The sequence below is a fragment of the Cebus imitator genome, unplaced genomic scaffold (assembly GCF_001604975.1).
Source record: "Cebus imitator isolate Cc_AM_T3 unplaced genomic scaffold, Cebus_imitator-1.0 Scaffold398, whole genome shotgun sequence".
Lineage (NCBI taxonomy): Eukaryota > Metazoa > Chordata > Mammalia > Primates > Cebidae > Cebus > Cebus imitator.
Genome location: NW_016107713.1, coordinates 727,039 through 746,568, shown reverse-complemented (window position 1 = coordinate 746,568; position 19,530 = coordinate 727,039). Strand labels below are relative to the sequence as shown.

Sequence of the window (19,530 nt, the reverse complement as noted above, 5' to 3'; positions counted from 1 at the left end):
ACAAAATATTGCAGTATAAACCAAGGTATGAAAATATCCATGCCATACTGATGTAAAAAAAAACAAATTTAAAAAGGAGGAAAAAAAGACAAATTTCCCACGCAGAAAAATTCCTAACAATTTAAGTAGATATTCTATCATCAAGAAAGTGAATCATAAATTCCCACTCCTTAAATGTGGGTTGCAAATAGTGACTTTCTTTCAAAAAGTACAATATTGAATGCTGGGGGAAAAGTGTTACAATGGAGAAACACAGTAAACACTACGTCACTTAGGAAATCAAGGTTAACGTAACAGTGATGATATATTGATAGTGTGTACCCTCAATATGATGTAATAGGAATGGCAATTTACCTTTGTGGTCAGCCCCCGAAAAACCCACAACCCCATGTTAATCATGAGAAAAATATTAAATTAATCCCAATTGAGAGACAGTTTACAAAACACATGATCAGTGTGCTCCAGAGGTGTCAAGGTCATCAAATCAAGGAAACTGAAAAACTTCCCTAGCCAAGAGGAGCCTAAGGAAACATGATGACTAAATTAATGTGGTATGCTGGATGGAATCCCTGGACAGAAAAGGGATATTAATTAAAGACTAAGGAAATCTGAATAAACTGCGGATTTTAATTAGTAATAATCTATCAGTGTTGGTTCATTAATTGTGACAGATAGAATGTGTTAATGTAATAATGTAATATGTTTCTAATAGGGGACACTAGGTTTAAGGTATGTGGGAACTCTTGTTTTTCTATAAAACTATTCTAAATTTAAAACTTAAAATATTTGAAACAGACCAGACAATTAGTTCATAATGGAAACTGTAGTAGCCCAAAGGATCTGTATCTTGCATATCACACTAATATGCAAAGGTTAGCTCTAACACAGAAGCTACAATATAGAAAATTTTGGAATATTTCTACATATCTGAAAGCTACAACTCAGAACTTTTGTTAATGATTTTATACTGTTATCAACTTGATTTCTTTGGTATTTTTTTTCTCTCCTTATACACGGGCAGTAGTAGTTTTATGATTTGACATCATCCATCAAAATTTTACAAGCACAAATGCTCTAAGTCATCATTCTCATTTAATACCAGACTTAAAAGGTTGAGCAGGCAGAGAATGAGCAAAAGGTATTAGCGAGGGAGACAAATAAGATGAATTGAGCATGCTCCTTGATGCTGACAAACCTGGTTACCATTATTGTAATGTGCATGATACTTGCAGTGGTGTAGGATTACTGCCATTCACAATTTGTGTATCATCATTATGTCCCCAGGAGCTGTCAGCATCTCCACTTTCATCAGCTTTACCCAGAAGATGCAGAGATGCTCTTGTCACAGAGGATATTATTCCTGATCTATTCTGAGCTCAGAAGTGGTTTTCTCCCCTCATTCTAAGCCAGTATTTTAAAGCATAGTTTTAGCTACTGAACTGAGCTTGCAAAACACTGGTGTTTGTTAACTAAGTGTTTGAAAAAGAAATAATTTATGCTTAACTTTGATGAATGTAAGTAAATAACAACGTATTCTACTTTAGGCTGATTGTGTCTGTTTTGGTATTTATTTGTTGTCTTTACCACAAAAGATTGATTTTTTTTTTAAGAACTGATTAAGTTTTAAAATGAAGCACAAATCCCAAACTAATATTATCCTAGTATGTGCACCTATGATGAGATCAATTTGGTTTTGAATAATATATAATTATATATGCATTTGCCAATCATTCATTCATCCATCCATTCATTCAACAAATATTTATTGAATTTCTATGTGCTAAACAATTTTCTCATCTTAGAAATACATCAGTGAACTAAACCAAATCAATTCCTGCCTTTATGGAGCATACATATTAAACATAATGTATGAAAAGTAAGGTGGTAATACCATCAATTTATTAAGTAAAAACTGACATCTATAAGAAATAGATACATTTTTTTAAAAAAAGATTCTACTATAGTAAAGTGAGTAAAGAACTTTGAAGACTTAAGTCTTTCTCTGGGTTCTTTACTGTTGTGTAAAGCAATAACTATGTAGTGATAATGGGAAATTGGGCATAATTCATGATTCATAAAGATATTCACTACTTAACAAAATATATTCAAAATCTCATTGTCTTCCTTAATCCTCTGTTGTTTCTATTTCAGTAATGCTAGTATTTTTTGATAAACACTACAGTGAGCTAGGGGACTCATAGCTTACTCTTCTATGTTGCCATGTCTTGTAGACATGCCTATACAAATATCAGCAGATTGATAAAAAGAACTTTGACTCAAATATTCAGATGTTTTGTGAACTCAAAATATCCAGACATATCCAAAATAGCAGATATATAATTTCTATTTTCATTAGACAAGTAGAGGTTTGATAGAAACTATAGCAAATTGCGATGATCACCAGAAGTGATTATGATTTCTAATGAAATATTTGGGAAAAATGAAAATGACAGAAAATGTTCATTTTATTTGCTATTATTTAAAGTGTACCATATCTTTGGTGGCATGTTTCTTTAGGAACCTGCCCATGTTTAATATCCAAATTTATTAATAATTTTAGGATCCATTAATTTCAAAAATAATAAATAACAAAAGTTTGTGTTGTGCAAATGTGGTAATATAATCATGTATTAACATAATGGGATATGTCATACAGAGTTCATACATTTTAGAAATTTAGAGGATACATAAGGTTATCAGGAATGTCTTTATAAAATATAAAATAAAATAATTTATGTTTCTAAACTACATGGAGAAAATATAGACTACAGTTTTATTATGAAAAAAATCCTGAGGATATTTAGCTGATTTATATTTGTAAAAAATCTTCAGAATCTTTAAGCCTTATATAGAGAAACTAAAATTTAATTGGAATTTTTTTTATAATTCTACATTCTCAAAATGCCAATATATATAATACAATTTTATATTATTATACATATATTATATGCATGTATACAATATATATTATGCAATTTTATCTATAAATCAAAGACAATCGATTCTTCAGTCATAATTATGGAGGCTAGAAGTGTACAGGGAGCTCTTTTTTCATATTCTGCTGCTGCCAAATAGTTTATCCTGCCTAGATACTGCCATATAGTCTAATATTGGCTTAACGGAGTTTCACAGCATTAAAAGATGAAGTCATAGGACGTTTGAAAATGTTAAACCCAGAACAGGTTTAATTTTAAGGCCTTATTAATCACACTGCTCTTTATTTAAATATTTTGCAGCTCCCTCTCCAGTTACCAATGTGAAAAAAGGAAAGATTGGAAAAAACAGTATCTCTTTGTCTTGGCAAGAGCCAGATCGCCCCAATGGAATCATCCTGGAGTATGAAATCAAGTATTTTGAAAAGGTAAGACTAACAGAATAGAAAATGTCCTCGCTTTCTTTCTTTCTTTTTTTTTTTTTTTCATTTTAGCAACTGCAATTATCCAATTTGTAAAGAGTATGCTGCATTTTTACGTATAAATCAATGACAATTGATTCTTCAGTCATAATTATGGAGGCTAGAAGTGTACAGGGAGCTCTTTTTTCATGTTGTGCTGCTGCCAAATAGTTTACCCTGCCTAGATACTGCCGTATAGTCTAATATCGGCTTAACGGAGTTTCACAGCATTAAAAGATGAAGTCATAGGACATTTGAAAGTGTTATAAATACTTAAGCTGTAGACTTTCAGTAGTGACTGCAGTGTGCTAACAGAGAAATCATGTGTGCTTACGTCCAGTAACTCAACATAACACCTATACTGTTATGGAGATATGAAAGATGAAACACATATATCACATACAATTTTTAAATATTCTAAGCAAACATCTGGCACTGTAGTGTAAACTTTATGCTTAAATTTCAGGTAAAAAATAAAATATCTATACTTCACATTCCCTATATTTTCTTGACATCCTCTTGTTCTCTGAGTCTCTTATAGCAACTTTTATGCATTTTACCATAATAGTTATTGAGGTCTAAAGGTTGTAATAAACTCTTTTCCTCTTTTCTGAATTCATATCCAAGTGAGCTATAAATGAAGGGGTCATACAGATGAAAACTGAAAAAGCTTATAATTTCTAAAACTAGGCTGGAGTATGTGGCTTAGGTACGTAGCCACCATGAGTCTTCCTACCACTTCTGCCCCATTCCTCTGTGATTTACAATGTTTATATATTGATTTTATTAGTAGATGAATAGTCAATTATTTTTTAAATAGTCGTCTTTCTAGGAATAACTTACTGTTAGTATTACATACTACTATCATATCATTAGGAAACACAAATGTTGACACTTGTATTTCAAAAACAGATAATAAATACATTATTTGATAACAAAAATGGGTTATCAAATAACAAGAATACTCTTAGATAATACCACTGAGACAAAGTTATGTTGGGATATGGTTAACACTGTTTATTGTCAATAAAAGTCTAATTGAGTGGAATATAGTGACATTAAAATTTCTCACTGATTACTGTTCCTCTGAGATTAGTAGTGAAAAACAGCATTGCAAATTCCAGAGATCTGCAATTTAAACATAGTCTATATCCAAAAAAAAAATTTGTAAAATTAAAGTTTATGTTTCTTATTCAAGTTTTTGTAACCTTTGTTATGCGTATTGATGCAAAGCTATGTAGAGTTATATAAATATATATTAACACATGGCTGAATTCTGCTGTGAGCATTTCATTATGATTAAAGTTGATTTTAAAAGAAGATAAAATGCAAAACAGAATTTTAAAACATGCAGACACCAAAACTGTGTATTTGACTATATACATCTAGATGCAATAAGGGTTAACAGCAGGAAGACTAAAAATTTAACAAGTACTTACATTTTCTTTTATCTCTGAATCAACTAGCTGGACTAATGGCTGGCTTTCTTTTTTGTCCTTGAGGGAAACATCCTTTTTTTTCCCCTTATGAATAACCTTTGATTATTTTTATGATCACTTCCCAGCATATGCAATAGTTTCATTATATATGTAATATTCAATAGTAACACAAATTTATTTATTTTTTTTAAAGTTGCTGCTTCTCTTAGAACAAAGAATTACTCAACAAGTGGTGGGAAGGAATTTCTATTAAATATTACTTCTACTGAGTTTTACCAATATTGTGATATTATTTTCTTTATAGTTTGATTTCTATTTGAATTACATTTATTTCAGTATGATTTTGTCTTACGTTTAATAGTTCATATTTAATGCTGTACTAATCCATTATGTTATCTACACAACTCAAATTAAGAAAAAATTACCTGGGAAAAAATGTTTCTATACAGATTTTCAATGAATTAATTATAGTTTGCCTATTTACATTCATTAAAAGCAGCAAAATCCTTATATAATATATTGGTGGAAGTGATTAATTTATTTTGGATATCAACATTATACCTATAAAGTTTTTAAAAAAGACTTTCATTTATTAAAAAAGGATTATGAGCTTTTATATCATCTATTCAGGTAGGGGTTCTGATAGGTTTTCAGAGTGATTTTGAGCTTTCAGAATGACACCACCATTTTACTGGATGGCTTTTGGCCAGACACAGGTGGCAGAGCTTTCCAGGGCACATGCATTTGCCAGCTGGCATTTCTGCCTCTGATTGCCCTGCTCTAATAGAGGTCATTGGGCTTCTCTGCTCCCACGTGATGATGGGCCCACTGCCATTTCTTAATTAAAGGCAGAGGCAAAGGGAAGCTGCCCCTTGGCAGAGTGTTTGCCAGCTGGCTCCTTCTGCTGAGGCCCTCCCATCACTGCATGTGAACAGTGTTTGCTAAGCAGCTGGGGAATGTAGCTCATTTGCTCAGCTGGGGCACGAAGGCAGAAAAAGGCACTGCCCTAACCAAGGACTTGGCAGCCAGGCAATTGTGGGTGTTGAAGATCTTTACATAAACTTTGTGATGTGTAGAAAACTACAATATGAGAGTAATTTGAAGGAATGAAACAGAATTAAATGTTGGAAGACACTTAGATGATTCACAATGTATATACATTCGTTTTGATCCACTAGATAATATGCTTTGCTAAATTATCTTTAATAACATATGTAGGGCTAATTCAGAGAGAGATAGTGTACAATTAAACTCTAGCTAAGGAATAACTGAGATGTACATAATGTTAATTGTTAAATCAGACAGAATATTGTGCAATGTTGTGCAATTGATATTAGATCATACATTATTTCAAGAAGCAGCATTCCACTTTCCTTGTAAATTTTTTCCTTTTGGCAAAAACTGTCAATTTATAATATTTTTACAAAATGCATTCATTAGTGCCTTCAATAGTTAGGATTTACAACTACGTAAGCTTTTAAAAGTTGTTTTGTTTTTTCTACTTTTCAATGGGAGAATTTACCGTCATGCTACAGAGTTAAGAGTAATCAATTCCAAGTAGAACCTATTTCCTAGGGATTGTACTTGGTGGTAAATGTATGATCTCTGTCTCTGTCTCCTTTCAACATTTGTGATAAATAATTTTATCTCCATTGTAAGGAAGAAAAAGCAGGTTCAGAGTTGTGTACCCACATTTTCTCATCTACTTAATATGGCTGAAATTATAATGCTGTCATTGATGTCATCTGTCAAATTTTTTATATTACAAACGTTAATCCTTTTATGTAAAAATGATAATTATTTAAAGTCCATAACAATTTCACACTTAAATTTTGACTAGATTTTTTCAACACATTAAATTTTCTTTAAATATCAGCCAACAGACATTTAACTTTTATTTACCGAGAGTATAGCAATCATCGCCAAACTGGAAAGTAGAATATTATTGAGAAATAGTACTTTTAAATAATATGGAGAAATAATATTTTTCAACAATATGATAAATAACAAATAATGTTATCAGGTTTATTCTGTCAAAAACCTGTGCATTCTCAGAAAAATTAGTAACTCTTATAGTTTACAGAAGCTGTTTACAATTGTTAAAAGGAATACATCAAGAAATTGTTTGCTTTTTACCGCAATGATCCTAGCATACAGAAGGGGTAATAGAGTGGATAATAGAAGAGCGATACATGTTTGCCAATGAAGAAATGTACTGGTATTATTAGGTAAAGTTTTATACGATTTAATTACCTACTTTGAATCTTTTGCTCAACTTTAATAAAATTTTCTAAATACATTAAAGTTTAGATACTTAAATTAATTCATGGTTTAAAAAATTAAAGATCTATCATTTGCCTAAGATGAGTCAGAAAATGTGATATTTGCTTTACAAATTATACCATGCCGATTTGGAGAGAATTTTGAATCTACTTAACTTTAAGATAATTTTATATATTTAAATATATTACAAGAAAAATGGTAGATTGCTTTAAAAGAAAAATGTTTATAGGTTGTATATTTTAGATAGTATTATTAGTGGTAGTCTACTTTGACATGTCATATTTGAAAGAGTTACAAAATATTTAAAATAATTGTGAAAATTAAAACATCTATTATAGTTTATTAAATGTCTTCACATACATTACCTGTTTCATTTTTGCAACATCTCTGTGAGGAGACCCAGGCAAATCTCTACCCCAGTTTTACTGATAAGGAAACTGAAATGAACCTGCTATATTTTAGCATGCAATTTCAGGATTCATGCTAAAGTTGGTGTGGAAACTTCAGAGAGAGAATGAAGGGTTTAAACTTTTGTGACCATCAAAATAGAAACAGCTCCTATTTGTTTCAGTTCCCAAAACTATCTTTCCAGTATTTTGTTTTCCTACTCCATTAACTACTTACCCCCCAAAAAAAGAATATTTTCAAAGAGAAATAAAAATGCCTTGCTTATTTGCATTTTTTCTTTAATGCTCTCTATTTAGACTTAGTGAATTAAAATTAAATTTCACCAGTGAAGTACTAATTTCTTACCTAAGATCTAAATACAATTAGAAATCAAATTCACTAAAGAGTTGTATAAGTCTTATCTCACAGAATGGGAGATATTGTTAACTTTCTATGTGAATAGGCAGGATGTTAATTATGCTCTAATAAACTATATCAGAGGCAAAAAAGCACACAAATAACAATACTAAAATAGAGTCTGTAAAATAATCAATCTCCTACAACATCATTTCAAAGTTTTACAAATTTATTACTGCCAAAGGCAAGTATTCTAGATGGGTGGACAGTGTATCACCCACCACCCTGAGTTCTAGAAAAAACGTCAATATTCTAGGTAAATAGCACACCTAGGTTGTGTAAGATTTTTTTTCTAACATATTATCTTTGTACTAATAGAGTCCATTGGTTTCTGATTTATTTTCTGATCTGTGATTCTAAATTTTGCTATCATTAGTAATTGATATGCTGCCTTTTTTTTTTTATCGTATGTGCATGTGCATCCCAAGGACCAAGAGACCAGCTACACAATAATCAAATCTAAAGAGACGACAATTACTGCAGAGGGCTTGAAACCAGCTTCAGTTTATGTCTTCCAAATTCGAGCACGTACAGCAGCAGGCTATGGTGTCTTCAGTCGAAGATTTGAGTTTGAAACCACCCCAGTGTGTAAGTCATTTTAATTACTGTCAACTCATGTCTCGGTAATGGTTACCAGAAAAGAGTCAGTGGATCAATACCCTCCCTGGGCATTCTGTCAGTCTCCTTCTCCCTCTCTCTCTCTCCCAGGCATGACCCCTTCAGGTAGGAAGCATCTGTCATGCTATTATGGTAGGTTGGCGGGTTAACACGTTAGTCCCTGCTCCTCATTGCATTCAGTCTTCTGGGAGATGGTATATCAGGAGATACTTTAAAAATGTTTAAACTTGCTTTTAGAGCCTTTCTTTCCACTGCTGCCATACTTTATTGAATTATTGCCTTTTTTTTTTTTTTTTTTTTTTTTTTTTTTTTTTTTTTTTTTTTTAGTTTTTTTTTTGAACTAGGCTACTAGTCTTAGTCTTTCTATGAAAATTCCGCAGGGAGCTTTCTTTAGCATTGAGTTTAGTAAGAAAATGGTGCTTTCAGGAACCAATCTGATCTCATAAAAAAGATTAAGTTTCTGGCACTGTCTTTAAGTGGAGAATCCGGGAGATTTTTTGCAACACCATTTTTCTATCACCTTTTTCCCCTATTAATAGTGTGAAACATTTTCCTTTAATTTCAAAAAAATATCTATATTACTTGCTTGTCCGAAACACATAGAAGGAAGAATTTGAAGATAGCAATAGATGTCATTAAAGCTTTTTTTTTGTGAAGAAATACACAGTATTGTGAATGTCAGAAGCGTATATGAGTGTCTGTGTATGTGTGTATTTGCTTTAAGCCAAGTTACATAATAATTAGTTATTTTAAAATAAAGAAAATAATTGCATATTTTTTTTTAAAAATCAACAAAATTATAATTTAGTTATGAATCCACTTTATAAGAATCAGAAGAGCTATTAAATTAAAATGTGATTGAAACTGTATATGACCCTTTTGAAAATTAGTATTTACTTCTTTTTAAAGCATTATTTTACTGAATTATTTAAACATTATTTTTATTCCTTAAAAATAGCTTTCTAAATGTTGTTTCACTGAATTTTATACAGAAAAGAGTGCCATTGTAATAAATGATAAATTTGTTCTTTTACACAAAGGAAAATCTATAACTGAAGTTTAATTGAGGCTACTGAAATTTGAACTTCTAAAGCTATTAGAAAATTTTCTTACTGGATTTAAAAGGAACATATTATATTAGTCTGAAAATTCTCATCATATTGGCAATGGATTATTTAATCTTGCACCTTGAAACTGAAATGGATTTAGGAAGAAAGGCATGTTATATAAGCTAGTCATCTTAACAAGACTTGATTCTGTTTAGGTACAATTAGTAATAAATGCTGCTTATGTGGTCTACCAACTCTGGTAACAAGCCATATATGAAATCTCAAAATAAGCCTGAGTGCTTTGATAACTATGCAAATGAAAAATCCCATTTAAAAAAAACTGTAAAATTCTACTCAGTTTTAGGATGTTGGCATGTTCAGCAACTAGTTTTGCTTCGGACTTTTCAACATTCTATCATTTACATATGTGTTAAATAGTAGCTGTCAGGCTTACCAAAACTCAATGAGATGACTTAGGGGACTAATAGTTAATCACTTCTGGTATATTTTTACAAAGTTTTACCTGAAATGAGCTACTTTGAACATTTCTCCCATATAATTTCTAGAGAAAAAGAAATATCAACCACTAATATTTTTATTACTAGATTGTAACATTATTTTTAATAGCAAATGAAAATATTTTAAGATCATACTGCCTCCTAGCTACTAGAGTAAAATCTTATTTTTACTCATATATGTGTACATATACTTACAAGCTTTTTAAAGAATGAGTTTATTGTTTGTAGACAGTATCTATTAGATATTAAGTCCCTTTTAATCTTTATGTTTAATATTTTCTGAATATAATTCAACAAGAATATATTGAACTCTTATAACATATTAGGCTTTGCTAGGTCCTGAGGAAATCAACATGAGTAACACGTGGAAACTTCTCTCTATACAAAAATAACATACTGTATTTAATTTTGAAATATGGAATATTTGTTTTGAAAGGTATTTTAGAATAATAGTTTTACTTATTTTTTTAATTTTATTTTAATTTCTAGCCATCAAAGATTTGTTTGTTTTTTTAACACTAGATGCTATATGTGACTCAAATAATTCTAAGGCATAATCCCTTCTTTCTCAAGGCATATTTTGTAATAAAGAATCAAAGAAGATACACAATAATGATTAAAATAATATTTTTTTTCAGAACTTTTGTATTGTCAAATGAAAACCGTTTCATTTGTAGTATTTTCTGTAATCACATTAATTATTTTACTGGGCAATTATTTACTTCATATCATAATTTTGTTCTTTATGTATATTTATTATTTCCCCAGCAAGGTCTTCAAATACTTGAATACAGTAATTATGGTAAACATGCAATAAATAATTTGCGTTTTTCCTCTTTAAGCTATCAGTGATTTTTTATTTGGTAAGTGATAGTTAAAAGTTCTGGCTTTACCGAGCTATTCGTGCTAAGAAAAATCTATTTTATCAGTCAGATTTGTAAGAAAAGGAAATTATTTTACAATTTACTTGAGTATGATTTTTAAAAAGAATTTTCCAATTGCCTGTTCAATTCATAATGATGATACAAATAATGAAATGTTGACACCTTTTTATGATTTGCTTTCTTAATATAATGTATTATTTACTAATTTATATTACATTTCAGTCATTTGTCAACGAAAAGTTAAAATGTTATGACGGCTTTCATTTTTCATTGACACATTCTTGTAACTCAAAATATAGCCCTGAAACAAAATACAAATAGTATTACAAACAGGAATGTAAAACTGTTTTTTTAGAAAAACTATTTAATGTGAAGATTTGAGTAGAAAACCTCCAATTACTCTTTCTCTGCCAAGCTATAGTTTATATGTTGTAACTGTTATGCTCTTCATTTTAATTTTATTGTGCTGATTTCTTACATTATCCCTGCTCTCCGCAGCCGTGACAGAAAAACACATTAACAAATAAACTTACCATTAATAAAACCATTCAGCAAAACTTTTTAACTCCTTCTCTTGTTTCTTTTAACATGTTTTATCTTGAAGCTTTGAAACTGTCAATGCATCTATCCTAACCTCTACATGTTCGAGATTTATGAATCACATTTGTGATTCTTCTAATTTTATAAAATGCATCACTTCCTTTTATCCAACTCTTACCTATTTGTCTCAAATCTGTGTAACCTAAATCCTGGAATAATGATATTGGGCTTTTTTATCTTCTTCTTTTTTTCCCCCCTTCTATCCCTCCTCTAGCCCACCACCCCCCTGAGAGGCCCTGGTGTATGATGTTCCCCTCCCTGTGTCCATGTGTTCTCATTGTTCAACACCCACTTATGAGTGAGAACATGCAGCCTTTGGTTTTTTATTCTTGCGTCAGTTTGCTGAGAATGATGGTTTCCAGCTTCATCCATGTCCCTGCAAAGGACATGAACTCATCCATTTTTATGGCTGCATAGTATTCCATGGTGTATATGTGCCACATTTTATTGTGTTTTTTATTAAAAGTTGTATTGAGATAACTGTGAATTTACATGCAAGGGTAATAGCAATACAGAGCACTCTTACACACTTTATTTAGTTTTCCCCATGGTAATATTTTACAGAACCATAGTATAATATTACAACCAGAACACTGACATTGATAATGTCAATCCACAGATCTTAATCCTATTTCCTTGTATTCCTTTGTATATGGAATGTATATTAGATTCTATGCTATTTGGTCACTTGTACAGGTTTGTGTATCTACAACAGACCTCAAGCTACCAAACAACGCCAACATCATAAAGATCCCTTGTGTTGACCTTTTATAACCACACCCAATGCCTTTAAGAGCAAATGTTGTGGCATCAGTAAGCCCTTGAAATCATTAATCTGCCATTCATGTATCAGGTTTTCACATTTCAAAAATATTTTGTAAATAGAAACAGGCAGTATGTGACTTTTTAGTTTGGAATTGGCTTTTTTCATTTAGCATAATTCCCTGCAGATTCATCCAGATTGTGGTGTGTATAGAGTTTGTTAATTTTTATTAACTGAATAATATTCCATAATATGTATGTGCCAAAATGTGTTTAACCTCCATTAATCTGTTGAAGGATGTCAGAGCTAATTATAGTTTTTGCTATTAAACATAAAGATACTATAAACATTTGCATACAGATTTTTGTGTCAACGTTTTTATTTCTCTAGGATAAGTTTCCAAAGTACAATACTGAATTGTGCGGTAATTGTATATTTTATTTCATAAGAAACTGCAAACATGTTTTCCAAAATTGCTGTACCATTTTCCATTCCCACCTGCAGTGGAAGAATGATCTGGGTTCTTTAATACTAAAATTCCTTGTCAGTATTTGGAGTCATCATTATTTATTTACTTATTTGTTAGTCATTTTGAGTAAGTGACTAGTGATATCTCATTATTTTGAAAATCACTGTTAGCTAATGATGTTCAACATATGCCTATCATAATGTTTTTAATGTTTCCACTGATTCCTACATACTTATTTATCAAATATTATGCCTTTGATTAAGTTACTCAGATTAAGAAAGTATATAGATACCTATTGCTGGGAGCGAAAGATCCCAAGTTCTCAGTTTCACCTGTAGGCTTATAACCTGGCTCTTATAATTATTTTAAGATGATGAACTCTTCACATATATAGGTGAGGCAATAAAGTCTACAGAATATCCTTCAATGATGAACTCTTCACATATATAGGTGAGGCAATAAAGTCTACAGAATATCCATGTAATGTGGGTCTACAACCAGGAGTGTGAGAAGCATGTGAGGCAAAAAAATATGGCTTCTCAATATATGCTGCCTTAAAATTTCCAGGAATGATGCAAATGTATAATGACTTTTTAAAAAAAGAAACATTATTATTTACTAAATAATATTAATTTTTGTAATTGATGACCTCTCACCATAGGGTGTTACATTACTTCAATATTTTCTTTTTAGTGTTCCCATGGCATTTCCCAGCTATTTTTCCAAAAGAGCATCATTAATCAACTAATTTTTAGTAAACATAGGAAAATGAGAAACATGTAACCAAAGATTTATTTTTTTTCTTTCTCTCTCTCTTTTCTCTCTCTCTCTTTTTTTTTTTTTTTCTTTTGTGAGACAGAGTTTTGCTCTTGTTGCCCAGGCTGGGGTACAATGGTGGGACCTTGGCTCACCGCAAACTCCGCCTCCTGGGTTCAAGTGATTCTCCTGCCTCAGCCTCCCAAGTATCTGGGATTACAGGCAGGCACAACTGTGCCCAGTTAATTTTGTATTTTTAGTAGAGTCAGGGTTTCTCCATGTTCGTCAAGCTCTTCTCAGACTCCTGACCTCAGGAGATCCACCTGCCTTGGCCTCCCAAAGTGCTGGAGGTTCATATTTTGAAGATTAAAATTTTAACAATAGGTTGACATGATTACCATAGCTCCTATGTGACCTAAATGTATTTTTCTCACTCCTAAAAAAATCAATAAGTATGAAAGCATTGACAGTACCCTGTAAATTATTTATTTTCTTCTGAATTAATATAATTAATGATATAATTGATGCCCTCGGACAAACAAAAGAATAAACAATTTTAAAATCTTGATAAATCATTTTCTATTAGAAATAGCTCACATATTAATTAATGCATGTGAAACACTTAATAATTAAAACCTGAAACTGAGGTGGGTGAATTGCTTGAGATCAGAGTTACAGATCAGCCTGGACTAATTGGTGAAACCCCTTCTTTACAAAAAAAACACAAAAATTCGCCGGCGTTGTGGTGCATACCGGTAGTCTCAACTACTTGAGAGGCTGACATGGAAGGATCACATGATCCCGGGTGGCAGAGGTTGCAGTGAGGCAACATCGTGTCACTGTACTCCAGCCTGGATGACAGAGTGAGACCTTGTCTCCAAATGAAACAAAATATTTAAAACCATCAAGGACCTTAGAAAATATTGCAAATATTCTTTAAATTATTCTAAAGAAAAAATAAATATTCTTTAAATTATTCCTCACAAAATAGGCCCTAATTGCTTATTATACAAAAATGATCTGATTTCAGAGGACATTAGGTAAACAAATGGAATATTAATGTTTGTGATTTGACATTACTTATATTCATAAAATGTATTAACCTAGCATATTTACAATATTTTGAATGCCATTAGCAAGTATTTTAGTGCAATATATTTTCCTATACAGAGGTGCACTATTATAGCACATTGTTTAATTAGGTCTTGGAAATTACTAACAATGAATAATTTGACACTACCTAAATTTTCTATTTTTTTCTCAAATTTAATGTTTTGGCCAATCTGAATTTACTCTGTTTTTACCCTTATTTCTGAGTAATTGTTCACTCTTCCTTTAAAAGGAAGAGTGAGAGTTCCCAAACTGGCACGTGAAGAATGGGAATAATTATTAGACTCAGATCAGAAGGGCTTTTGAATGCTAGACTGAGCATTTGGGAATTTCTTCCAAAGGTAGTAGGACTCTCTAAAGTTTTTTTTTTATCAGGAAGCATCATAAAAGTTATATTTTGGATATTTGATATGACCATATAGAAGGCAGAGAGAACACTTAAAATGATGTGAACCATATTGCACCATTTTGATTATACAGGTTTGAATCAAATAGGCGAGTATTGGATGAAAATAAGTGACACATGGGGAGAAACATAAAAGAAACACAAAAAATATTCGATAATTAATGAACAAGCATAGGTTAAGAAAGATTTAGTGATAGTTTAAAGAAACCAGAAAGAGATCCAATCAGTTTGATTTTTTTGGTTTGATTAATGATATGTTTATTTGTTGACATGTGTTTTTGTTAATGCCTTTGGGAGTTGATGTGATGAAAGGGCCAATTTTAAACATGTTGATTTTTATGTAACAATAAAATCCAAATAAAGGGTTAAGCAGTTTCTTATAAAAATAGAGAGATGTTTTGGAGAGAAATAGGGTTGGAGATATAAATTTGTGAGCCTGATAGTTGTTAATTAATACCATGAAGAAAGAATCAGAGAGAGGAAGAAAGAAAGGGAGGGGAAAAAAAAGACAGAAATAGAAGTGAGAAGGATTAGGAGTGAGCATTCATGAAGAATCACTCAGACATGGTTGTTGGGAAGAGAATATGAAGCCAACAGAACTGACAAAGCGGAACTTCATAGAGAGACAGAAAAAACAGCTTGTCTGATGCCGTAGAAACCAAGAGGAAGAGAGTTTTCAGTTTAAGGTATACATTCAGCTAAGTCAAACTCCTTACATGGGGTGCAGGGTATGTTCAATGCAGAAGTATTCATTGCATGTGGCAAATATCATATCATGCATGGAATTCAAAGGCAGAAGAATAAAAAATTTCACAGAGAATTTTAAAATGTTGATTCTTAGATGAGGCTAGTTTCAGATACCTCTGTCAAGATGCTGACAAATAGGAAATATAAGAATGATAAACAAAGAAGGAGATTATAAGCATAAATAATATTTATTTATTTAAGGCTGACAGTAGTTGAAGCTCTATGCTAAGTGTATTACATGTATAATCTTTATCTTAGCAGAAATATAATGATCCAGCAAAATTATCCCTATTTGGAGATTATACAAATGTGACTTTAAAAGGTTAAATTATTTTCTTGACCCATATGTATAGTAAATGTTAGACCGATTTTCCAATTCGGATTGAACTAACCCTAGTAAGTTTAGATATAAATATTTACCTCCCCCAAAGGTGATATCTACCAAGGTTTTTAAGTAGCAGAGTAATTTATAAGGCAGCAAAACTCTCCCAGACGGAGATCATTGAAAGAGCTAGACCTAAAGTTTAGCATTTCTCAAATGTGGGAAGTGGGAATGGATTAATATACAGAGCAAATGAAGAAGACTCATTACAGGGATGATTTTACTAGGAAATTAATAATAGAGGATTAAGGCATTCAAGCAGCAGTTGCAGCCTACTCAAAGAACATTGAATATTTGAGTGCAGTCTGCATGTTTTTTTTTTTTTTTTTTCCTAGAAACAGTGCACTCTGCCAAAAAGAAATTGAAAGAGAGAAAAAAAAGCAGTGGTGGAAATAATCGAAGTTTAGAGATTAATAAAGCAGATCTTGGGGGAAAGGGTACTAGCAATTCTGGGCGTAGTTTTTTTCCTACCTAGTTTATACTATAGCCAATAACTAAATTTCTTACTACCGACTTTAGCATCAGAGAAGAGGAGAAAACAGGATAAAACTTTTGTAACTATTATGCAAAAAGGGAGAAGGTAAGAGCACATTATATTGCAAATAATAGTTTTATTCAAACCAGCCATTAATAATATTGGGATTTAAATACTAGTCTCAAATAGTTGAAAATAGACCAGTGCAAGAGGGTGGTCAGAGAATCACTTAGTTTTGATTAGAAAGAATAGAGAATAATATGACTAAAATAGAAAAGGAGGTGTTTGGAGATCCAAAACTTGTGGTAGGCCAAGATCTGGTAAGAGGTTGTGAAAAACAAAACATGGGTTGTTATTAATTTCAGTGACAATATTTGATACCATGGAGCTGAACTAGTGCTACTCTGAAGTTAACAAATTGATCATGTCATTAAACAAGAAGCATGCTAGATATTCTATGGAGAGATTCTTAAGAACATTAGTAAAATTTATTTTGCTTATAGGCGTTTTATTTTAATCAAGATTAGTTATCAGCACAAAAGTTAAATTTATTTTCTTATTTTAAGTACAACTACCTAATCATGTCCATGTTCCTCTTAGGATGGCAATTTTATGCTAAAATATAAAACATTTAATCTAAATCTTCGTATTTAAAAATTAAGTGATGTAAATGTATCCAATCTTAAGATAGGTTCCTCTACTTTTAAATATTTGCCTTGATATTTTCCAAAAGGTGAATTTACTTATGAAATATACTTACTGGTTATATTCTTCTTTAAATTGTGTTTTTATAATAGTATTCAGAATGGTGATACCACATTTTATTTCAATGAGGTCATAGTGACATTATTTTGGACTTCAAGCTATGTTTATAGGGAAAAAAAGTCCTGTCTGGGTTCCTCAGATTTTTTCTAGAGAACAGCAGAATACAAACTCTAAAAATGTCAAATCGTATATACCTAGCATCTTGTATTTAGATTAAGGTGTTTGAGGTCGATAAAGAAGTTTCATTTTAATTTGCAGAACTGAGGCCCCTAGATGAATACTATACAAACAACATGCATTCATTTTTTATGATGACAAGGAAATAATCAGTGACTTAGTGATGCTCTCAAATCTCTATTTGGAAAGTAAATATTTTCTACTAAAGATGGCTTTTCAATTACACACTTATAAGAAAGGATATTAGGGGAAAATCTCAGCCAAGTGTGGGTAAATTGCTTAAATCATGAATTGATTACTGTCTATTAAGCAGCTTTTATTTTGAATGCATGTGATCACTTTAACCACAAGCTCCATTTTCTGTGTCTCCTATCAGCAGTTGCAGCATCCAGCGATCAAAGCCAGATTCCTATAATTGCTGTGTCTGTGACAGTGGGAGTCATTTTGTTGGCAGTGGTTATCGGCTTCCTCCTCAGTGGAAGGTAAGAGAGGAAGCTGTGATTCTGAACTTTTGCAGCGGACCTCTTCCTCACCTTGATCTGACCATTTGGCTGTTGAGCACATCCCAAAACAAATCAGGCAAGCAATATATCAGCAGATAATCTCAATACATGATGCAATTCCTAAGCCTTGTCTTGTCCATATTATTGATAGTTTTTAAGCACACGATTTCTCTTTTAGATAAGCTCGTTTTATAAGGGTTGTATTAATGTGTTATTATTTATTTGGTTAATATAGCTATATCTCTTTATATTACACAAGCTTTTTTTTAATCTGAATGTTCTTTGTCTCTCTAAAGTATATATGGTTGCCTTCTTCAAGTTTAATTGGTGTTTGGGAAAAGTTATGCCTGTGCCAAGTATATTTTTAAGGAATAAGACATAATTCTAGTTAGCCAGCATTCTATCCTAACAGGGTGATGTACACAAAGCAGAAATTCTGGCAAAGAAGCCACTTGTAAAATGACCAAACCTTTTCACTGAATGCCTTTGTTTTCAGCTTCTAAGTGATTTCAACCTGAATACATCAATCATAGTCTATACTGATTTGAAGTGAATTGTACTGACTATTATGTCAATAGATACATGAATATATGTTATGTATTACATATCCACATTTTACATTTTATACCTAACTCTTGTTAGGTAGAGTCCTAACAAGAGTTTTTCTAGGTGTTTCCTGTCATTGAACTGAGAATAATCAAACTTCCTAAAAATAAATTAGAATAAACAAAAATAAAGAAAATAAAACAAGAGTATGCTGTTTTCCCACAACAAACATATTTTTATGTATTTTTAAAATCCAGGCCATTGTTAGAAGGTATATTTAGCTGTCCATTTGAAAATTTATTTTGGTGTTAGATCATTATAGAAACTTGATGAAAGTCTTCATGGAAATATTTATTTCTGACAAAAAAACTGAAAGTGAAATATTTATTTCTGACCATAAGGTCCAAAAAAAGTCAGAAATCAATATTCATATTAATTTTGTTATGTTCTACTCATTTATTGTTGAATCTTCAGCACCTATTCAACTCATAAATATACAGAATTGGGCACTTTTCAATGTACTGCATATTGTGTTCTGAAAAGATTTATGACTGTATTTTTAAATGACAGAAGTTAGCAGTTTATTTTCATACAACATTGCAAATTCCTTGGAACATCCCCTTATTGTATCTGAAAATTCTATTTCTTCTGGTTCTTATTTATTTTAGTGTTTGAAGTTTTCTTAAGAATATACGTAGTTTCTATGGTGGCGCGTGCCTGTAGTCCCGGCTACTCGGGAGGCTGAGGCAGGAGAATTGCCTGAACCCAGGAGGTGGAGGTTGCGGTGAGCCGAGATCGCGCCATTGCACTCCAGCCTGGGTAACAAGAGCGAAACTCCATCT

At 31.6% G+C, this 19,530-nt stretch overlaps 1 protein-coding gene across 7 annotated transcripts in view; it reads left to right on the top strand.

The window, feature by feature from the left end:
• Positions 1-19,530, top strand: part of EPHA5 (EPH receptor A5) — a 349,250-nt gene that overhangs the window by 245,540 nt on the left and 84,180 nt on the right. For 4 of the 7 annotated variants that reach the window (XM_017508673.2, XM_017508672.2, XM_017508670.2 and 1 more), the window contains 3 exons: positions 3,237-3,361; positions 8,349-8,508; positions 18,016-18,121. In XM_017508673.2, coding sequence (XP_017364162.1) covers positions 3,237-3,361; positions 8,349-8,508; positions 18,016-18,121 — 391 coding nt within the window. The remainder of the gene's footprint in view (positions 1-3,236; positions 3,362-8,348; positions 8,509-18,015; positions 18,122-19,530) is intronic. The other 3 variants (XM_017508671.2, XM_017508669.2, XM_037731413.1) reach the window with 1 other exon arrangement.